Source organism: Ochotona princeps, chromosome 18, assembly GCF_030435755.1.
Source record: "Ochotona princeps isolate mOchPri1 chromosome 18, mOchPri1.hap1, whole genome shotgun sequence".
NCBI classification, from domain to species: domain Eukaryota; kingdom Metazoa; phylum Chordata; class Mammalia; order Lagomorpha; family Ochotonidae; genus Ochotona; species Ochotona princeps.
In genome coordinates this window covers 18770800-18789754 of record NC_080849.1, presented here as the reverse complement: position 1 = coordinate 18789754, position 18955 = coordinate 18770800, and the positions used below count along the sequence as shown (strand labels likewise).

Here is an 18955-nt window from a genome sequence, read left to right as displayed (position 1 = left end):
TCACCTGAACCTTCAGAGGCAATGCCTGAGGGCTCTTCAAGCTGGACCAACTGGAGGGCAGAGCTTGAGGGGCCGTCAGCAGCCACATGGTGGAAGCAGCTGAAGGGAATAAAATGTGACTGGTGAGAGCCTGGAAGGGCAGGGCTTAACAGCAGCTGTCACAGCGCCCTCTTCAGGGGATGTTAGCCTGGGCAGCTTCTAGGGCCAGGTTTACTTCACTGGGATGCTTGCATCCCATATAGACCCCAGTTGATGTCCTCATCCAACTGCCTGTTAATAGCCTGGGAAAGCAGTGGAAGGTGACCCAAGTGTTTGATCCCTGCCACCCATGTGGGAGACCCACATAAAATTCCTGGCTGCTGGCTTTGGTCCAGGCCTGGCCATTGTGGCCTTCCAGGGAGTGAATCAGTGGATTCTCTTTCTGTCTCTGAACTCTTTTAAAATAAGTAAATCTTCCAAAAATTATTTTTGAAATAATTTCAGAATACAGTTTTTATACCTCTTTGTCCATTTTACTTTACTGTGTCTATTGAGAATAGATATCTTAAAAAAATATTTATTTCTTGCTATTGGAAGTCAGATGTACAGAGAGAAGGAAAGACAAAGAGGAAGATCTTCCATCCGATGATTCACTCCCCAAGTGGCCGCAACAGTCAGAGCTGAGTTGATCCAAAGCTGGGAGCCAGGAGCTTCTTCCGGGTCTCCCATGTGGATGCAGGGTCCCAAGGCCTCGGCTGCTTTTCCCAGGCCACAAGCAGGGAGCTGGATGGGAAGTGGGGCCTCCCGGATTAGAATTGGCACCCATTTGGGATCCCAGCATGTGCAAGGCAAGGACGTTAACCACTAGACTGCCGTACTAGGCCCATAATAAAATATCTTATCACAGTTATCAAATGCAGAAGATCCTTTTTTTTTTTTTTTGAGTTGTAGTGAGGATTTTTTTGACAATCTTGACATAATTAGGGTAAAAAGGTTCAAGCGCTACAGGAAGATGGGCAAGACAATTAGTTCCGTATTGTTTCCTTAATATATATGATATAAAAGGGGATTTTAAGGGAGAAATTCAGAAGATCTTAAGTTCTGTGATATCTTTATGTTATTGACCATATGTCTTCTAGTTTTGCCAGTTGTCTTAATAATGTTTGTGTACTACTTTTTTTCCGGTGAGAATCCAGTCCAGGACTAGGCTTTGCTTTTAGTTATTGGATCTTTTTAATCTTAGTCTTTGTCTTTCATGACATTAACAGATCAGCTGTTTAATAGTTTGTGTCTCCTTCTTCATGGTGCCAGCGACTGTAAGAAATTCTTATTTTTGTGGTTACATTCAGGTGTGACATTATATGAAAGATCTTCAATGGATAATTTCCTAAAAACAGCTATTAAGCAGCTGATAAGTCCTTAAATGTGCTTTTGAAAACAGGTATTGGACGTACATGCAGTTCTAGAATACATTTCTCATCACTAGTTTCTTTGTTCTGTTTTCCTTAAGGTAAAAGAAAAGATGTTGTCCCGGTTCCGAGTTGCATCTACGCCTTGTACTTGGGCATGTCGTCGTTTGCACATAAAAGAGAAGGGCAAACCCCTGATGCTGAACCCAAGAACAAACAAGGTCAGTAGTACTCATTCCACTGCGTATTTTCTCCCTTCCTGTAAGGTTTGGTGTATTTGGATTGATACAAAAGGTGAAACTTTCATGTTTTGTCACTCTATACGTTCGTCACTCTGTATATTCAGAAGAATTTGCTTTCTTTACGTATGTTCTTCTCTTGTCTCCAAAGGCAAGATCATGGCTGCTTTATATTCCCTAGATTTCAGCTTTCTTCCTTTCTTTTCTTTTCTTTTTTTTTTTTTTAGGAATTTTTGCAGCCAGGAAAGCATTCTTTGACTTTCGCTTCCTACTTCTAGCCTTAAAAAGAGGGGGGCAGGAAATATCTCAGAATAGCAGTTTGGCAAGAACTTCAGGCCAAATGTGGGATAGTTGAATGTACCCAACTCTCACGAGGTATTCGACCTAGGACAGTAGTTACGCCCATTGGAGAGTGGGGTCAAATTAAAGTGAACCGTCATGTAAAGCCCACCCGATCTCCCAGTGAATACACACAGTCTTGCCAGTTAAACGAGACGGCTGCTTCCAAGGACAGTGAAGGGTGCTGTGAAGACCTGGTCCTGACTCGGTCCTTGAAGCTGAGTTCTGTGGGCAAGTCCTGTCCTGTCCTTTCCTTTCCTTTCCTTTCCTTTCCTTTCCTTTCCTTTCCTTTCCTTTCCTTTCCTTTCCTCTTCCTTCCTTCCTTCCTTCCTTCCTTCCTTCCTTCCTTCCTTCCTTCCTTCCTTCCTTCCTTCCTTAATGGCAATATTGAATGACAGTATGGCACATAAGAAGGCTGTGCTTGAGCCCGAGTTGTGGCATGACCAGGGAAACCTTGCACAGTGGCTCCCCGTATGGGTGCTGGTGCAAGTTCTAGCCACTCCGTTTTCAGTGCAGCTCCCTGCTAAGAGCCTGGGAAAGCAGCAGAAAATGGCCCAAACAGTTGGACTCCTGCATTCATGTAGGAGACTGGAAGAAGCTCCTGGCTTTGGTTTTGCCTCAGCCCTGGCCATTGCAGCCGTTTGGGGAGTGAACCAGCAGGTCAAAGATTCTCTCATTCTCTCCTTGTAATTCTGCCTTTCAAAAAAAAAAAAAAGATGTAAGGAATGTACATGATTCTTACACACACATCTGCATGAGGGGCTTTCAGAAAGTTCATGAAAATACATGTTATACATATTATACATATGTTATGGAAAACATTGTTCCTGAAAAATTTTTTTTTACCAGAAGAAGTTTATTTTAATTCTATTTTTTTCCATGAACATTTTAGTATTCTGTATATTAAATAGTCAGTAAGCATAAATTTGGAAGGAGAGTTCTTGCAGGAAGATTACAAAGGGATACTGTGTTATTGTAATACATGAGGTTCAGCTTTTTGGGAAAGAGAAATTTAAATTTAAAAAGGTATATAATATTTGAAAAGGACCTCCCTCAAAGATGTGGCGTACTGGACCAGACTGAAACAGGAACTGGGAACTCTGGATTTCTGATATTAAATGGCAGGAACTCAGCCACCGAAGCTGTGACCTGTTCCTTTAGAGTGGGCATTAACAGGCAGCTGGAGTCAAGAGCCAGTGTGGAGCTCCAGCCCATGCACTTGGACACCTGTGTCCAAGCAGTGGTTTTTGTTTTGTCTTTTAAATATTTACTTATTTACTTGGAAAGCAGGGAGAGAGAGAGAGAGATATTATCTCTGCTGGTTCACTCCCCAAATGACTGCAATGGCCAGGTTTGGGCCTGGAACTGTTGAGTCTCGCGAGTGTATGGCAGGGTCTGTGTGCTTGGGTCACCTTCCACTGCTTTCCCAGGTTCATGATCAAGAAGCTGCATCCCATAACAGGACCCTGACACTGCAAGTGGCAGCTAACCCACAATATTTTCGACCTCTCCTGTTATTTTCAAGAGTTCGTTTTTTCAAGGCAAATTTGAGAACGCTAAGAGGACTACTATTAAAATAAAGAGCTAAATAAATAATAGATAAATAATAAATAAATAACAGGCAAATTATTAACTAAGCTGGATAAGCAGTATTGAAGGCAGCCATGACACCTTTGTTTTTTGGACATGGAGCTTTGGCCCTAAGACACTTCAGGACTTGCTCCAGCTTTCTATCTGCAGTGCTGATTTTCTAGTTCTTAGGTCTAGGAGAGAGTGTTGTTTTATTTGAAAATTTCCCAGACTGGCTGACTCTCTGGCAGTTAAAATTCAGAAGAAAATTTTGAGTTAGTTTGTTACTTACACAAATAATAACTAGTAAATCTTTTATTTTCAAATTGCTGTTTAACAGATTCAATATGATTTGTAGATCCAATTCTCATTTTTAAAGATTTATTTGTTTTTTTATTTTTAAGGCAAAGTTTCAAAGAGAGAAAGAGACAGAGATCTTCTGTCCGTTGTTTCACTCCCCAAATGGCCACAATGACAAGAGCTGGGTTATTCCAAAGCTGGAGCCAGGAACTTCTGGGTCTTCCATGTGGGAGACCCGTGTGGGCAAAGATGTGGCACCACCGTGGGTGAAGGCCTTGCTTGCTAAGCCAAGGGACTGGCTCTGTGTAGATATATATAATGTTTTAAGACGATTTATTTATTTATTTATTTTATTGGAAATTCAGATGTACAGAGAGGAGGAGAAACAGAGAGGAAGATCCTCCATCCAATGATTCACTCCCCAAGTGGTCGCAATGGCCAGTGTTGCGCTGATCTAAAGCCAGGAGCCAGGAACCTCTTTCCGGGTCTCCCACATGGGTGCAGGGTCCCAAGGCCTTGGGCCATCCTCGACTGTTTTCCCAGGCCACAAGCAGGAAGCTGGATGGGAAGTGGAGCAGCTGGGATTAGAACCGGAGTCCACATGGGATCTCGGCACGTTCAAGGCGAGGACCCTAACCATTACGCTATCATGCCGAGCCCCCAGATTGGTTGTTTTTCTGTCATTGAGTAGTAGATGCTGCTTAAGTAGTCAGACCTTTGTCACACACAGAAGACCAGGACTGAGTTCTGTGTTTGTCCTGACTCAAGCCTGGCTTCTGGAGGCACTTGCGAAGGGAACAAGCAGATACTTGAGTTCTTTCTCTGAGAGTCTCTGCCTTTCAAATAAATGGAATTGGATAAATAGCTTTTTGAAAGGTAAATACACAATGTAGCAGCTCTCAATCAGATTTAACCTTTTGGGCTAAATTATTGTTGCTGTGCTGTCACTTAGCAAGACCTCTGAATCAATAGCCAAAAGTATGCAGCCTTAGGGGATGTTGTGGCACATAAGATTGAGCTGCCTCTTGGGATACCCACGTTCCCTGTCACAGTGCCTGATTCTGGATCTGGCTGGTCTGCGCTTCTAATCCAGCTTCACACGACATACCTGACAGACGCCGGTGATGGCCCACATACTGTAGTTCCTGACACCTTTGGGAAGAAAACCACTTTCCTCTCTGTTGCTCTTCTTTTCAGATTAATAAATCTGTATTCTTGTTGGATATGATCACTGAAGTCTCTTCCTGTTGAGTTTACTGCCAGTGGAAAGACAGAAATGTAAGTGCCTGGAACTAGTAAGCCTTCCTTTCTCTGCCAGGAGGCTCTGTGAGCATGCTGGGCACACCTCCAGTACTCTGACTGGTACTTTACAACCCTGCATCAACCTTGGTTGCCAGAGCCTCAAGGTCAGCCAGCATGTGAGCTTAGTGCCTTCACTCCTTTCAATGTTCCTTCTCTCTGGCCTCCTAGTAGGCCCCATCCCCAGACATCTCATTCTTTAGCTTTTTCTTTTCATTGTTTTGCTTAGCCTGGTGTTTGCCTCAACTGTTAATCACTGCTTCAGACAGCTGCGGTGCTGCATAATTGACTCTGAGTTGTTTACAAGCTTTGTGGGTGAAAGGCCATTGGCAGTGGGTGAGCTCCAAGCCAGATCAAACAAAATAAAATAAGTGGGATCTTCCAGGGCTGGTATGGTGGCTCAACAAGCTAATCCGCTGCCTGCAAGCACAGCATCCCATATGGGCTGTGATGTGTGTCCCAGCTGCTCTGATCCGGCTCCTTGCTTGTGGCCTGGGAAAGCAGTCAAGGATGGCCCAAAGCCTTGGGACCTTGTAACTGCATGGGAAACCCAGAAGAAGATTGTCTCCCAGCTTCAGATTGGTTTAGCTCCAGCCCCTACAGCCATTTGGAGAGTGAACCAGAAGATAGAAAACGTTTCTTTTGGGCCTGGAGTGATAGCATAGTGGTTGAGGTCCGCTGCTTGAACGTGCTGGGATCCCATGTGGACTCCGGTTCTAATCCCAGCTGCTCCACTTCCCATCCGGCTCCTTGCTTGTGGCCTGGGAAAACAGTCGAGGATGGCCCAAGGCCTTGGGACCCTGCACCCATGTGGGAGACCCGGAAAGAGGTTCCTGGCTCCTGGCTTCAGATCAGCGCAACACTGGCCATTGCGACCACTTGGGGAGTGAATCATTGGATGGAGGATCTTCCTCTCTGTTTCTCCTCCTCTCTGTACATCTGCCTTTCTAATAAAAATAAATAAATATTTTTTTCAAAAAAAGAAAATCTTTCTTTTTCTTCTCTTATCTCTTTAAATCTGCGCTTCCAGTAAAAAACCAACAATAAAACAAGTGGGAACTTCTTTAGAACTAGGTGGTGGAATTCTGACAGATTCTTGAGAAAGGAGCTTTAGAAGACACGGGTCCCTCCCAGTCCCTCTCACACTACTGGTTTTCTCATTGATTTCAAGGCTCCCAAGGAGCTAGTGCGGGGCAAATGGGAACAAACAGCATGAGTGAGACTGCCACTGACCAGATCCTAGACATTTCCGGTGAATAAGTGCTCCCTGGTTGCTGTTAATAAGAGCCTCTGGTTAATCTCCAGTTTTTGAGGGGGTTTTGTTTGTTTGTTGGTTTTTGAGAATCTGTTGTTTGGTCAGTGTTCTTGCATTCATGGAGAAATGAAAGGTGGAAGCTCAGCAGTTTGCAGCATTTCCACTTGCTTTGATACAAACAGTTTAACTCAGCTGAATATCAGAAAGTGGAGATTTTATGAACTATTAATTAGAATGAATTATAGTAGAGCTCTCATCTTCCAGTTCACTCTCCAGTGTAATATTTCTTTGAACTTATTCTGGTGATTTCTTTTATCATGTGTGTAGACATTTGTATCTGATAACTGGTAGGTTAACTGTAAACTTTGATTTGCAACTTGCCTTTTTTTTTTTTTTTCTTTTGACTGTGTGTCTTGGAAATCTTTCTGCTATTGCATATATTCAAAGGAGTATATGTGTTCCTGTGGCATTTAAGGTATACCTTTGTAAATTGATACACTTGTAGTTTGTAACAGCCAAGAGTTCTAGAAGCTTGTGCTATAAGGAATCTGTCTGTCCCCCCTTATTCCATGTGTGAATATTGCTTGCTGATGACTGTCTTCAAGTCAGATTGCCTGCCTCAAGAACATATGCACGGGGCTGCCGTTGTGGTGTAGCACGTTAAGTTGCTGCCTGCAACTCTGGCATCCCATGTGAGTACCAGTTCATGTCCCAGCTGCTCTGCTGCTGAACCCAGCTTCCAACTGTTTGCCTAGAAAAAGCAGCAGAATATGGGCCAACTGTTTGGGCCCCTGCAACCCACGTGGCAGGCCTGGATGAAGCGCCTACCTGTTACAGTCATCATGAACCAGCAGGTGAAAGGTCTCTATCTCTTCCACTCCATCCCTCTGTTTCTGTAATGCTGACTTTCAAATAAGTAATTAAATCTTACAAATTTCACTGAAAGTAATTTAAAATGTTTTTAAAAAGTGTTTATTTATTTGTTTTTTAAAGATTTATTTTATTTTATTTTATGTCATGTCATGTCATGTTATTTAAGTTTTATTACAAAGTCAGATATACAGAAAGAAAGAAGGACAGAGAGGAAGATCTTCCATCTGCTGATTCACTCCCCATGTGGCCAAAATGGCCGGAACTGAGCCAAACTGAACCCAGGAGCCCAGAGCCTCTTCCAGGTCTCCCGTGCAGGTGCAGGGTCCCAAGGCCTCAAGCCATCCTTGACTGCTTTTTCTAGGCCACAAGCAGGAAGCTGGATGGGAAGTGGAGCAGCTGGGATGCAAACCGGAGCCCATATGGGATCCCAGCATGTGCAAGGCGAGGACTTTAACCGCTAGGCGACTACACCAGGCCCAAAATACTTTTAATTGTCTTCTGTACACCTAAATTAGTGCACATTCTTTGCAGTGGTGTGTCAGAGTAACTCTTTTTAAACATTTGCCAACACTGCACAGTAGCAGTCAGAACATTTTGAAAATCTGGGCAAAAATGATGTCTCATTTATTTTTAAAGTTTTAGTTAAATTTCATTTTGAAGAACAGTGCTGGAACTGCCTCAGTAAGTGGTCGTCTTTGATGCTTTTGTCTCCCCCTCCAGGGCATGGCCTTTACCTTACAGGAACGGCAGATGCTTGGTCTGCAAGGACTTCTACCTCCCAAGATAGAGACGCAGGATATTCAAGCCTTACGATTCCATAGAAACTTGAAGAAAATGACCAGCCCTTTGGAGAAGTAAGAGGCAATTAGCTATTCAGTCTTTGCTGATTTTCTGATTAGAAAAATTGGAAACATCCCGATTTAATTGGTATGAGAAATACGTAGTCTCCTAATGAAGTTTGTATTTTTGCCAGTTAACTATTTTGTGACAGTTGTGTTTCCTTCACTTCAGTGAGGAGTTCTCCTGTGTTCTGTAACAATGGTAGGATAACAGGCAATGTGAAAGAATGGTGGGATAACAGGCAGAATGAGAACGAGACCCAGGTGTTCTCAGCTGTAGTGGGAAAGGGGAGTCAAGGTGAAGGCCACATTTTTGAGCTGTGACAGTCCTAGGTGAGGATGACAAGGTGAATGAGGAGGCTGACTCCAGGGGTAGCATCCACAGCATGCCTCAGGCAAGTGCCCAACACTTGCAGCTGCCTCTTCCGTTTTGTCAGTCCCGTTCTTGAGGAATCTGCTTCACTTTCACGGCTACCTGCTGATCCTGTTTCTGCCCCCAAACTAAGTAGGAAGTAAGAGGATCACATCTAATTTCTACAACACAGTTGCATACTGATTACATGCCACATGCTTGACTAGCTCCTGGAAAGTGTATGAGGTGATGGTTCTAGACTTGTCGTTTTGCCAGAAAGTCAAGAGAAGTGGAATGAGTGTCAGGCAGGAAGGAGCAGGAAGCCTGATGTGCATCTGTGCGGACGGCAGCCTGCGGGAGAGGGGCTGCAGAGAGCATGCCCAGATCATGCCTCTGCTGAACTTCCCAGGGAGAGCATGCCTTCTGAACGGGCAGAGGGTGTATCCAGTGTTGCAGCTCCAAGCTGAGAGTTGTGGTGCATGAGGAGAACTGAAGTAGGTCCATACGTCAAGGTGAAAGAGAGAAGGCAGAAGTCTTATTAACTGTTTCAGTGGTTTGAGCGTGACTCTTGGTATTTGGAAGCCATTAGAATTTCAGGAGAATAGCACGGGTCACACATTTTTAAGAGAAGAAAGCATTAGTGTGAGGAAGCAAAGTTGTACGTGTAAAGAACAAGTTCTTGAGGTAGTCTGGCTAAGAAATGGTGGGCTTGGGCTGAGTGAGGCCAAGCAGAGGATGGATCTATTTAAGAGATAGCATGCAAGCTCTGTATTGCTTGGGATTTGCTAGATTGGGGAGAGGGAAGGTAGAATAGACTCAGAGTTTTCCATTTGTTCAGATGATATGAGAAGAAACAAGTTTGAGGGAATAGAATGAATGAGATAGAGTTACTTCCAGATGATTTCTCGGTTTCAAGTCAGTGTTTATTCTTTAAACTTCATTTGTTTAGTTTAGTTTTGTTTGTTTGTTTTGTTTTGTAAGTATTTGAGAGACAGAGCCTCCATCTACTGGTTCACTCTCCATATACCCACAACAGCTGGGGCTGGACAAAGGGCTCAATCCAGGTCTCCCACATGGGTGGCAGGAATCCTTGAACCATCACTGGTGTATCCCAGGGGCTGCTCTGGCTGGAAGCTGAAAGCAGAAGCTAAGAACCCGGTTCAGACATGTCAAATATGGGAAGTAGGTATCCCATCTGTTGTCTCCACCTCTAGACCTAAGGCCTGCCCCTAATCATTACTTTTAAAATGTTATTGTGGGGGCCCGGCGGCGTGGCCTAGTGGCTAAAGTCCTCGCCTTGAGCGCCCCGGGATCCCATATGGGCGCCGGTTCTAATCCCGGCAGCTCCACTTCCCATCCAGCTCTCTGCTTGTGGCCTGGGAAGTCAGTCGAGGACGGCCCAAAGCTTTGGGACCCTGCACCCGCGTGGGAGACCCGGAAGAAGTTCCTGGTTCCCGGCTTTGGATCGGCACGCACCGGCCCGTAGTGGCTCACTTGGGGAGTGAAGCATCGGATGGAAGATCTTCCTCTCTGTCTCTCCTCCTCTCTGTATATCCGGCTTTCCAATAAAAATAATACAATCTTAAAAAAAAAATGTTATTGTGGGGCTGGTGTGTTGACTCAACTGGCTAATCCTTCACCTCTAAGCACCAGCATCCCTTATGGATGCCAGTTGGTGTACCAGCTGCTACCTGCTTGTGACCTGGGAAAGCAGAAGGCCTTGGGACTGTGTAGCTGCGTGGGAGACCTGGAGCTCCTGGTTCCTGGCTTCAGATTGGCTCAGCTTCAGTTGTAGCCATTTGGCAGGTGAACCAGTGGATGGAAGATATTTTTCTTTGTCTCTCCTCTCATTAAATCTGCTTTCCAATAGAAAAGAAATATATCTTTCAAAAAAATTATTTGTGCTGCCTCTGTGCTCTGAGCATACTTTAAAATGATAATACTTTTATTCCTCCTGGAATGTAAACTTGAGGACAGAGGTCACTTTTCTTTTTTAAAGATTTAAAGAAGTGGAGCAGTAGGGATACGAACCAGTGCCCATATGAGATCCTGGCATTAGCAAGGTTAGGATTAGCCTATTGAGCCATTGCGCCATGCCTGAGGGGTCTCTTCTTACGTTCTTAGAATTCAGAGTAGCATGTGGTGAATATTTAGTGAGCATTTGGATATATGCTGCTTCATTCTGTTTGTTTACCCACCTGTCAGAATCTGAAGATTTATTCCTTAGAGTGAGGGCCTCATGGTTGCCTTCGCATTTTATTAAGCCCAGCTCACAGTAAGGGCACAGCAAATTTCAACTAGTGTTTCTGTCTTCATTTTTATCATCCTCTACTGTTCAGTGCATTTATAGTTCTGTTGGTTTTAGTCCTCTGTGTTAAGCAGTAATAATTCAGAATTTTCTTTCTTTCTGATGTAGAAGTAAGGTGCAATTATTTTAACATAACATGGGCTGGCTTGAATATTATTTCCTCTGCTTCATTTCAGATACATCTATATAATGGGAATACAAGAAAGAAATGAGAAATTGTTTTACAGGATATTGCAAGATGACATTGAAAGTCTCATGCCAATTGTATACACCCCAACAGTTGGTCTTGCCTGCTGTCAGTATGGACACATCTTTAGAAGACCCAAGTAAGCCTTCTGTTTTACAAACATACATGTAGGTGATTACTGTGTAAGAGAAAATCTTAATAACATCTATTCTGCTTCTTAAATTTGTGGGTTATAGTCTTAACCCAGATTACATTTCCCAATTCTTAAAAGCTTAATTGGAGTTGGAAAGGGCCAGTAAAAATATGACACGTTCATGTGGAAGCAGAAGCATTCATTCCTAACTTCCTTTAAATCATTGGATTATTAGAGGAATTGTATGCTCTGTGTACCAAAAATTAAAAGTCTTAATTGTGGTGACAGATTCTTTGGAATCTTCATTAAAATATTTGACGTTCTGGCAGGGAAAGGGATTGGTTCATCCTCATCCTCTACCAGCATTCATTTCTGTTGTTAGTAAATGTTGAATTTTTACTTTAAATGGTTGTACACCTGCAGATAAAAATGTGAAAAGAGTACTGACCCCGACCATTGAGTGGGGTTCTAGGATAAGCCATATGATCCCTCCATGTGCTAGAGGGATCCCTCCAAATAGCAGAGCCTGTCACAGAGCTGTGCTGTGCAGAGAGAGAGTTGCCTTGATTCACTCCACAAATACTTCCAGTGACCCCTGGCCAGGGCCAGCGCTGGAACTGAGAGCTCAATCTAGGGATCTCCTGTGGCTGAGAGGACCTCAGTCACCTGAGCCATCGCTGTTGTCTCCTGGAGTCAACCTTGGCAGGAAGCAGGGATGTTGAACCCAGGCACTCTGATTTGAATGTAGCATGTTAGCTGCTAGGGGAGACACCTGCCCCATGATACTTCTTTTTAAACTTAAATTATTATCTTATATAAATGCTGTCTTTTCTCAGTGTGAATTTTCTTAACTTACTCCTCTAGCCTATGTGTTTTACCCCTGCCCAGTTAACATGCTGATTTAACGTATTAGTTCAAATAAGGTCTAGTAACATGAATCTTCTGTATCCTCTCAAGTAGCCTGGTGGCTGTCAAACCTCCCTGTGCATGAGAAATGTTGTGAGGCATATCTAAAATGTTGATGTCTGCCAACTACCGTGCCTCTTCCATCTCCAAGGTTCTGATGAAAAAGCAAAAGTCTTGAAGTGGTCCAAATTATTGTGGACAGCCTCTGTAATGATTGTGCTGCAGACATTCCCTAGAAGACACCGTCATTGTAACCTATGGGCAAGTCTAAAACATTTCTATGAGACCGAGCTGTTGAGCTTGTCTGTACTGTCTTCCTGGGGCAGTGGCTCCATCTGGATGAGGCAGGGCAGCTAAAACGACTGTTGCCCCGCCCCACCCTGGCTCAGGCTCTCTGGGCATGAGCGAAGGTGTGACTGCCCCTGGTGTGATTCTGGTGTTCGTGGGAGCTGACAGGAGGCCTGAAGGACGTGGCGCTTGGGTAGGGCCTGAATATCACTGATGCAGTACACTCTGGGGATTCTCTTGTGGTTTTTTACACAAAATATGATCAGTAAATCTCAGTTGGTTGATATATCTGAATTCTAAGCCAGATAAATCCAGATCCCTGGTGAAGGACCCTCGTTCAAGGGCAGTGGGACCTTTCCCAGACCTGTTTTCTAGAAGTTATATTTCCTTTTTTCTCTGTCATTGTCTCCTATTATTACTGTGTTTTTTTTTTTTTTTTTTTTTTTTGAAACCTAGATTGACTAGAGGAATTAGATGCCAGTATATTATGTTTAAAATTAGCTTTTGTTAGTCCAGGGTGTATGTCAAATCAGCATATTTTGCATGACAAATACACCCTGTTTTAATTTTTTGATGAAAATAAAATAAAAATAAGTTCCCTTTGTTCCGATACTTCAAGTGTCATTTTCTGTGTGAATTCACTGCAGTTTTCTTCCCTCCTTTATCCTTCAGATTTTCTGTTTTCAGTTACAAAGGTGTTTGACAGTAATATGCTTGGCTTATTATGTGCTCTTATAGTGGTGATTAATCTTTTCTTTGATTTTTCCAGCAGTATCTTAAATTTATTTGAACAGTAAGATGTAAATAATTTTCTTCTGGATTCAGATGTTCTTCATAGTAGCTGCTGGATGAACAATTAATTACAGTTTGAAATCAAATTAAGTGATAGAAAACAAACCAGTGTGACTTAGCAGAAATCTGCTTGGAAAATATACTGTGTCTTGATGTTATTAAAATATCTGATTATTCCAGTTATGAACAGAAACTTAGAAACAAACCAAAAACTTGTGAAATGCAAAAGTGTTTTTGTTCTGTTGCAGGGGATTGTTTATTTCAATCTCAGACAGAGGTCATGTTAGATCAATTGTGGATAACTGGCCAGAAAATCATGTTAAGGTACTCCTAGCATAATCCTCCTCTTCTTAATGCTTTCTCCTTCCATGTAAGTTACTCATCCATCCCCCAGAGTGGTTTTGTATTGTTCCTCTGAGTTATTTGCACTGATGTATGTGCAGTTGAATGCTTTCTACTTGAGAGACTGATAACACTAGTAGTTATTTAGTGGTGTAGAGCTTGTCTCTGAGTGGGTAATTGGAGCTGAAGCACAAGGTGGACCTGCTCACGATTCACACCCCTTCTGCTTACTCCACATTCCTTTTGTGTTTCACTGTTGTTATTCCAGGGTGGAGGAATACACAAGAGTGTCACTCAATCCTACTGTAGATGGTGTTGGAGAGCATTGGTTGTGCTTTTTTCCTTTTAAACCTAAGATCAGTTAGGTCCTTACCAGATTTAGCAACTGGAAGCCTTGGTCAATCTGGTTGTCTTTCATAAAATAAAATGTCATAACTTATTTGAAGGTGTTGAATAGAATTTTTGGTTTACTATGAGTGATAACCTTATTCACCATTATCACATATATTTTCCTTACCAAAGTACACATGACAAATTATCAGTTTGAATAATCTAGAAAAATGTGTTTAGACAAGTCCACCATCTCACCTCAAGCCCCAGCGGGATGGTGTGTATGTTTTTCCTAGATGATCTTCTCTTGTACCGTGCGGAGGCTTTTCTTGCTGGGCCCGGGTGATTATGCTGAAGTAGCTGCTGTTTCTTTGCAGACTTGTATTTTCTTTGTGGCAAGCTGTTCATTAAAATGCTCTTCACCTGTCCCGTATATCAAATCTTTCTGGAAATAAGTTGGCCCTGTAGCCGGAAGAATTCATTTCCTAAAGCAGACTGAGAGAAAAATCGTATTTAGTTCATTCTATTTTTGATGTCTCTTAATAGGCAGAAATCTTAGAATGTTAGGTATGCTTGGTCGATTTACATTGGAAGTTAGCCAAGAAACAGTTTTACTTTTTAAAAAGCACGTGAAAAATACATGAAGAAAATCCATCTTTTTAAAATGCTTCTCTTTAGGGACCCATTTTTGACGTCTTCTAATTTTTTTTTTTTTTTTTTTTTTTTTTTAATAATTAAGGCTGTTGTGGTGACTGATGGAGAAAGAATTCTGGGTCTTGGAGATCTGGGTGTCTATGGTATGGGAATTCCAGTAGGAAAGCTTTGTTTGTACACAGCCTGTGCAGGAATACGACCAGATAGATGCCTACCTGTGTGTATTGACGTGGGCACTGATAATGTGGTAAGTAAAACCATTTTCCCCTTTGATCTTACTTGAAATTTTGTTACGTTCTTTTGAAGGCATAACAAAGGAGACTGAAGTTTCTTGAATTAGGGCAGTAAAGTTTAAAAGATTATATTAGTGATGTTTCTATGTTTTAAATTTATGTCTTAGTTGATTATATAATCAGTGATTTGTTTTTCCATTTGTTTTCTTTTGTAGTCACTCCTGAAAGATCCATTTTACATGGGCTTGTACCAGAAGCGAGACCGTTCACAACTTTATGATGAACTGATTGATGAGTTTATGAAAGCTATTACTGACAGGTATTTTCTTATGAAGGTGGTGTGTATGAAAGCAGCTGTAATTCCAATAGGAAAGGAGTGTTAGTTGCGTTTTGTTTTCCTGTGTCTCTTGCGAAGATGAGCAGGAGATGCAGTTGGGAGGATTTGCGCGCTCTCCTGCTGCTGGGATATGCTTTTCTTCATGAGCTATCCAGCATCTCAAGGGAAGCCTGCACCCACTACTCAGGCCTCCTCTCGGCCCTTGGCATCCAGGCCCACCCTGCTATGCCACGAGGCTCACCTGCAGCTTCCAGTGTTTGATTGTCTGGGTCTCTGGTGCTCTGTCTGCACCTCCTTGCAGAATGGACCAGGTCTTCTGCTGTCTGCTCAGAGTGCTATTCTCTTGACCGTTTCTCCCAGCCATCTCTGTCATTTTCACTACTGCTTTGCTCTCTGCCTTACTATGTAGATTACTGTACAGTCCTTTTCCTGAGTCTTGTAAGCCATGACATATGTGTGTGGAACACCCATCCATGTAGTCCTTTTGCGTTTCTGAGATCTGCATTTTGTAACCTCTAGAATCTTCCATTAGAACATTCTGCTGCTGTCTCACATTGGTGTCCCAAACTAAATAGCTCCCCTCCCCAAGCAGTCTCTTGGTCCTCTCAGCCTCCATTAATGCAGTAACACCCACTATGCTGTCATCTCCCACCCTTTGCCTGCACCATCCACCCTGGCGCAGCTGACTACTGCTCCACCCCGGTTGGTGGACTCCCTGTAGTGCCTCAAACTTGTCTCTTTTCTGCTGTCACAGCCTTGCTATTTCATCTTCAGTTTTCTTAACACTAAATTGATTGTTTACAGCTGTTTACACTGTTTTGTTTGCACTGACAAACATTTTGTCAATGGTTTTTTTCTTGCCATTGGATATACATTCTGAGCTTTTTACCTGTATCATCTGAGGACCGCACTTTAAATTACTGGCATGTAGAAGCTACTCAAAAGTTCATTCATTTTCAGAGTAAACTTGATGTACCCAACACTGGACCTTTCATCTTCCCAGAAATTGTCATCCCCCTCTCTCTCCCTCCTGTTCCCCTTGGGCAATCAGCTAGTATCCACATGGCTGCCTGGCCAGGGTAGCTGCCTCTCCCCCAGCTGATCCTCACGACCGATGTCCGTCTGTTTCTTCTGGTGTCTCATAGGTGTCCTTTTTGCTTCTTGTAGCTTCTCTCTCGGATCCCTTACCCTGACCACACAGTGACTTCCTAGATGCTGCTGTCTCCACTCCCACTTGTGCTGTCCCTCACCAGTGTTTTTTTGTTTTGTTTTGTTTTGTTTTAGGTCTTTATGTGAATTCTTCCCTTCTCTACAGCCTTCAGTGATTCTATGGGCATGCAGTAAAAGGCTCTGCCTCTAGTTTGACATTCAGGGATTCTCCTGTGTTTGTCCCTAGACTACCTTAACCAGCTTGGGTCTTACCTTCAGTGTACATGTATACTCCCAAAAGCTGATGGAAAAAGGAAAATTAAAAGATTAAGTTGATCTTGGTGTAATTTTTTAAAATCTGTAATAGCATTTTTCATGAATGCTTTGGAGACTCTTGGTAAACTCTGAGTGTAAAGTCAAGAATGTTGAAAATTCAGGGTCACCAAAGTACACCATACTTTTCTTCCTACATGTTTACATTTTGCCCCTCTTTCAGAGCCCAACTTGAATCCCGCCTTCTGTTCAGGCTCACCCAGATTGGAATACAGCAGATATTTTCTTAAAACTATTTCATATATACGTGCCTGTGATGTAGTTTAACTATTAGTGTAATGAGACTATATAACAAATACATACTTTTTGGGACTGAGATCCAAAGAGTCTCTTTCCTGTTCAGGAAGCTATTTAGCACTTACACATGCTGGCTACCCTCCTAGGCTCTTAGAAATGTTTATAAAAGTCAGTATTCCATTGGCCCATCGTGGTGCTACATGGTATTTAAGTACCCATTGCTCCTTCTTCCCTTCCTGTTCCCCTTGCCTTTCCTTTCGTTCTTTCCCATTCCGTTTTGATGAGTGGTGGATTCTGTGTTTTGGGTCTTCTCTTCCCTGGTTCTGAAAATGTTCAGATAGCCCTAACTGAAGTAGCATGATAGCATTTTTAAATGCTAGCATAAAGAATATTAGGAAAACTGTGTAGTTGTGGTATTTTCAACGCAAGCATTATGAATTTTGCTGTTTCTAGATATGGCCGGAACACACTTATTCAATTTGAAGACTTTGGGAATCATAATGCATTCAGGTTTTTGAGAAAATATCGAGAAAAATACTGTACTTTCAATGATGATATTCAAGGTAAAGCAAAAAGCAGATTTTTTTAAAAGTTTTTTATTTCTGCTTTTAAAATGTTTTGAGGATGTAATTTTTGGCTTAATTCTTTATTTTCCTTACAGGGACAGCTGCAGTAGCTCTAGCAGGTCTTCTTGCAGCACAAAAAGTTATCAGTAAATCCATCTCAGAACACAAAATCTTATTTCTTGGAGCAGGAGAGGTAAGTTTTTATAAGCTTTTTAGAGTTTAAAAACAACACTTTCTATTTAGAATTGGAAAATTGGATAGTGTTTATGTTTTTAAAAGAATATAAAATAACATTAAATTTTAGAGAAACTATCATAACAAATTAGTTTGTGATTTTTAAGAGGAGAATATCTAAGTACGCCTCATAACATAATCTTCGTATATAAAGAAATTTAAACATTACACCATTCTCTGGTCTTTCTGTTTTGTTGGGCAGGCTGCTCTTGGAATTGCAAATCTTATAGTTATGTCTATGATGGAAAATGGCCTCTCAGAAGAAGAAGCACGAAAGAAAATTTGGATGTTCGACAAGTATGGTTTATTAATTAAGGTAAGGTGTTTAAAACCTGGAGAAGCAGAAGGTGTTTAAGATTTATTTATTTACTTGAGAATTTAGAGAGGGAGAGGAAAAGGGAGAGAGCGTTTTTATCCCGTGATTCTTTCCGCAAATAGTTATGTTGGTCAGGGGTGGGCCTGTCGTCACAGGCAGGATTCTGGTGTTACAGGCAGAAGTCGTGCTGTTTTTAATTTGTGTGGTTAACGTGTGTGGTTTTAACTAGTATGTTTTTAGTTCAATTTTTAAAAATATTCAGTTTTTTACAAATCTTGACTCGCTGGATTGTTTGTACCAATTAGGTACCTTCTGTTGTGATCTCTACAGAGATTCCCCACTCACTTTTTTTTTTTAAGACTTGCTTCATATTTCAATCAACAGCCTCTATGTTGGCAGCAAATTTTATTCTTTGTTCTCTGACTGTTTAAGAAATCAAATAGCCATTGTGCAAGAATGTCCAAGGATTTGACTCTTCTAAACCTAAGTTATTAATAGGAGCTTGGAGCATCCTTGTTAGATTATTAGCAGTGCATCTGAGATTTGAGCAGAAATTCTTTAACCTTTTGGAAGTCATAATCCTTATAGCAGTCTGGTAAAAATCTGTGGACCCCTTTGTCAGAAAAAACACCTGCATTCCTGATGCCATTCCTAGGGTAATAAAGAACTCTCCCCAATTGGTTTAGTGCCCTTGGGCTTGCCAGCCTTCTTTGTTCATACTTTTCATTTGCTTAGGTGTTACACTGTGTAACACTGAGAATGACACCGAACTGTTTCAGAGTTGAACCTGTTTGATACATAATGCTCCTGTGTTTTTGTGTGTGTCTGTGGGAGCCGTGCGATAGTTAATTGCCATTATCTTCTGTGGAGCAAACTGTCAGTGGACTTTGCTTCAGTTCTGCTATCCTGTTCATAAATAGTACCAATATTTTAATAGTACAGAAAAGTAAAAGTAGTGTATGTAGTAGGAACTCTGCACGTGCATAAATTACATGTAAAATACTAGTAGTTTCAAATGTATTAGCCGTTGTGGTAAGACTTCACATTTTATTACCTCCTTTAATCATCTCAGAAATCCTATGAAGTTTCACACATGAGGAGACTGAGGTTTAAAAAGGTCAGGAGACTTTTCCAAGATCCTCACCTTGTAAGTGGTG

At 42.0% G+C, this 18955-nt stretch overlaps 1 protein-coding gene across 1 annotated transcript in view; it reads left to right on the top strand.

Annotated features, from left to right (window-relative positions):
* The window catches only part of ME2 (malic enzyme 2), a 44429-nt gene that overhangs the window by 11597 nt on the left and 13877 nt on the right, over positions 1-18955 (top strand). Inside the window, exons 2-10 of the mRNA XM_004579493.4 lie at positions 1490-1609; positions 7983-8116; positions 10938-11087; positions 13316-13391; positions 14479-14640; positions 14842-14945; positions 17136-17245; positions 17344-17441; positions 17685-17798. Coding sequence (XP_004579550.1) covers positions 1502-1609; positions 7983-8116; positions 10938-11087; positions 13316-13391; positions 14479-14640; positions 14842-14945; positions 17136-17245; positions 17344-17441; positions 17685-17798 — 1056 coding nt within the window. The 5' untranslated portion in view covers positions 1490-1501. The remainder of the gene's footprint in view (positions 1-1489; positions 1610-7982; positions 8117-10937; positions 11088-13315; positions 13392-14478; positions 14641-14841; positions 14946-17135; positions 17246-17343; positions 17442-17684; positions 17799-18955) is intronic.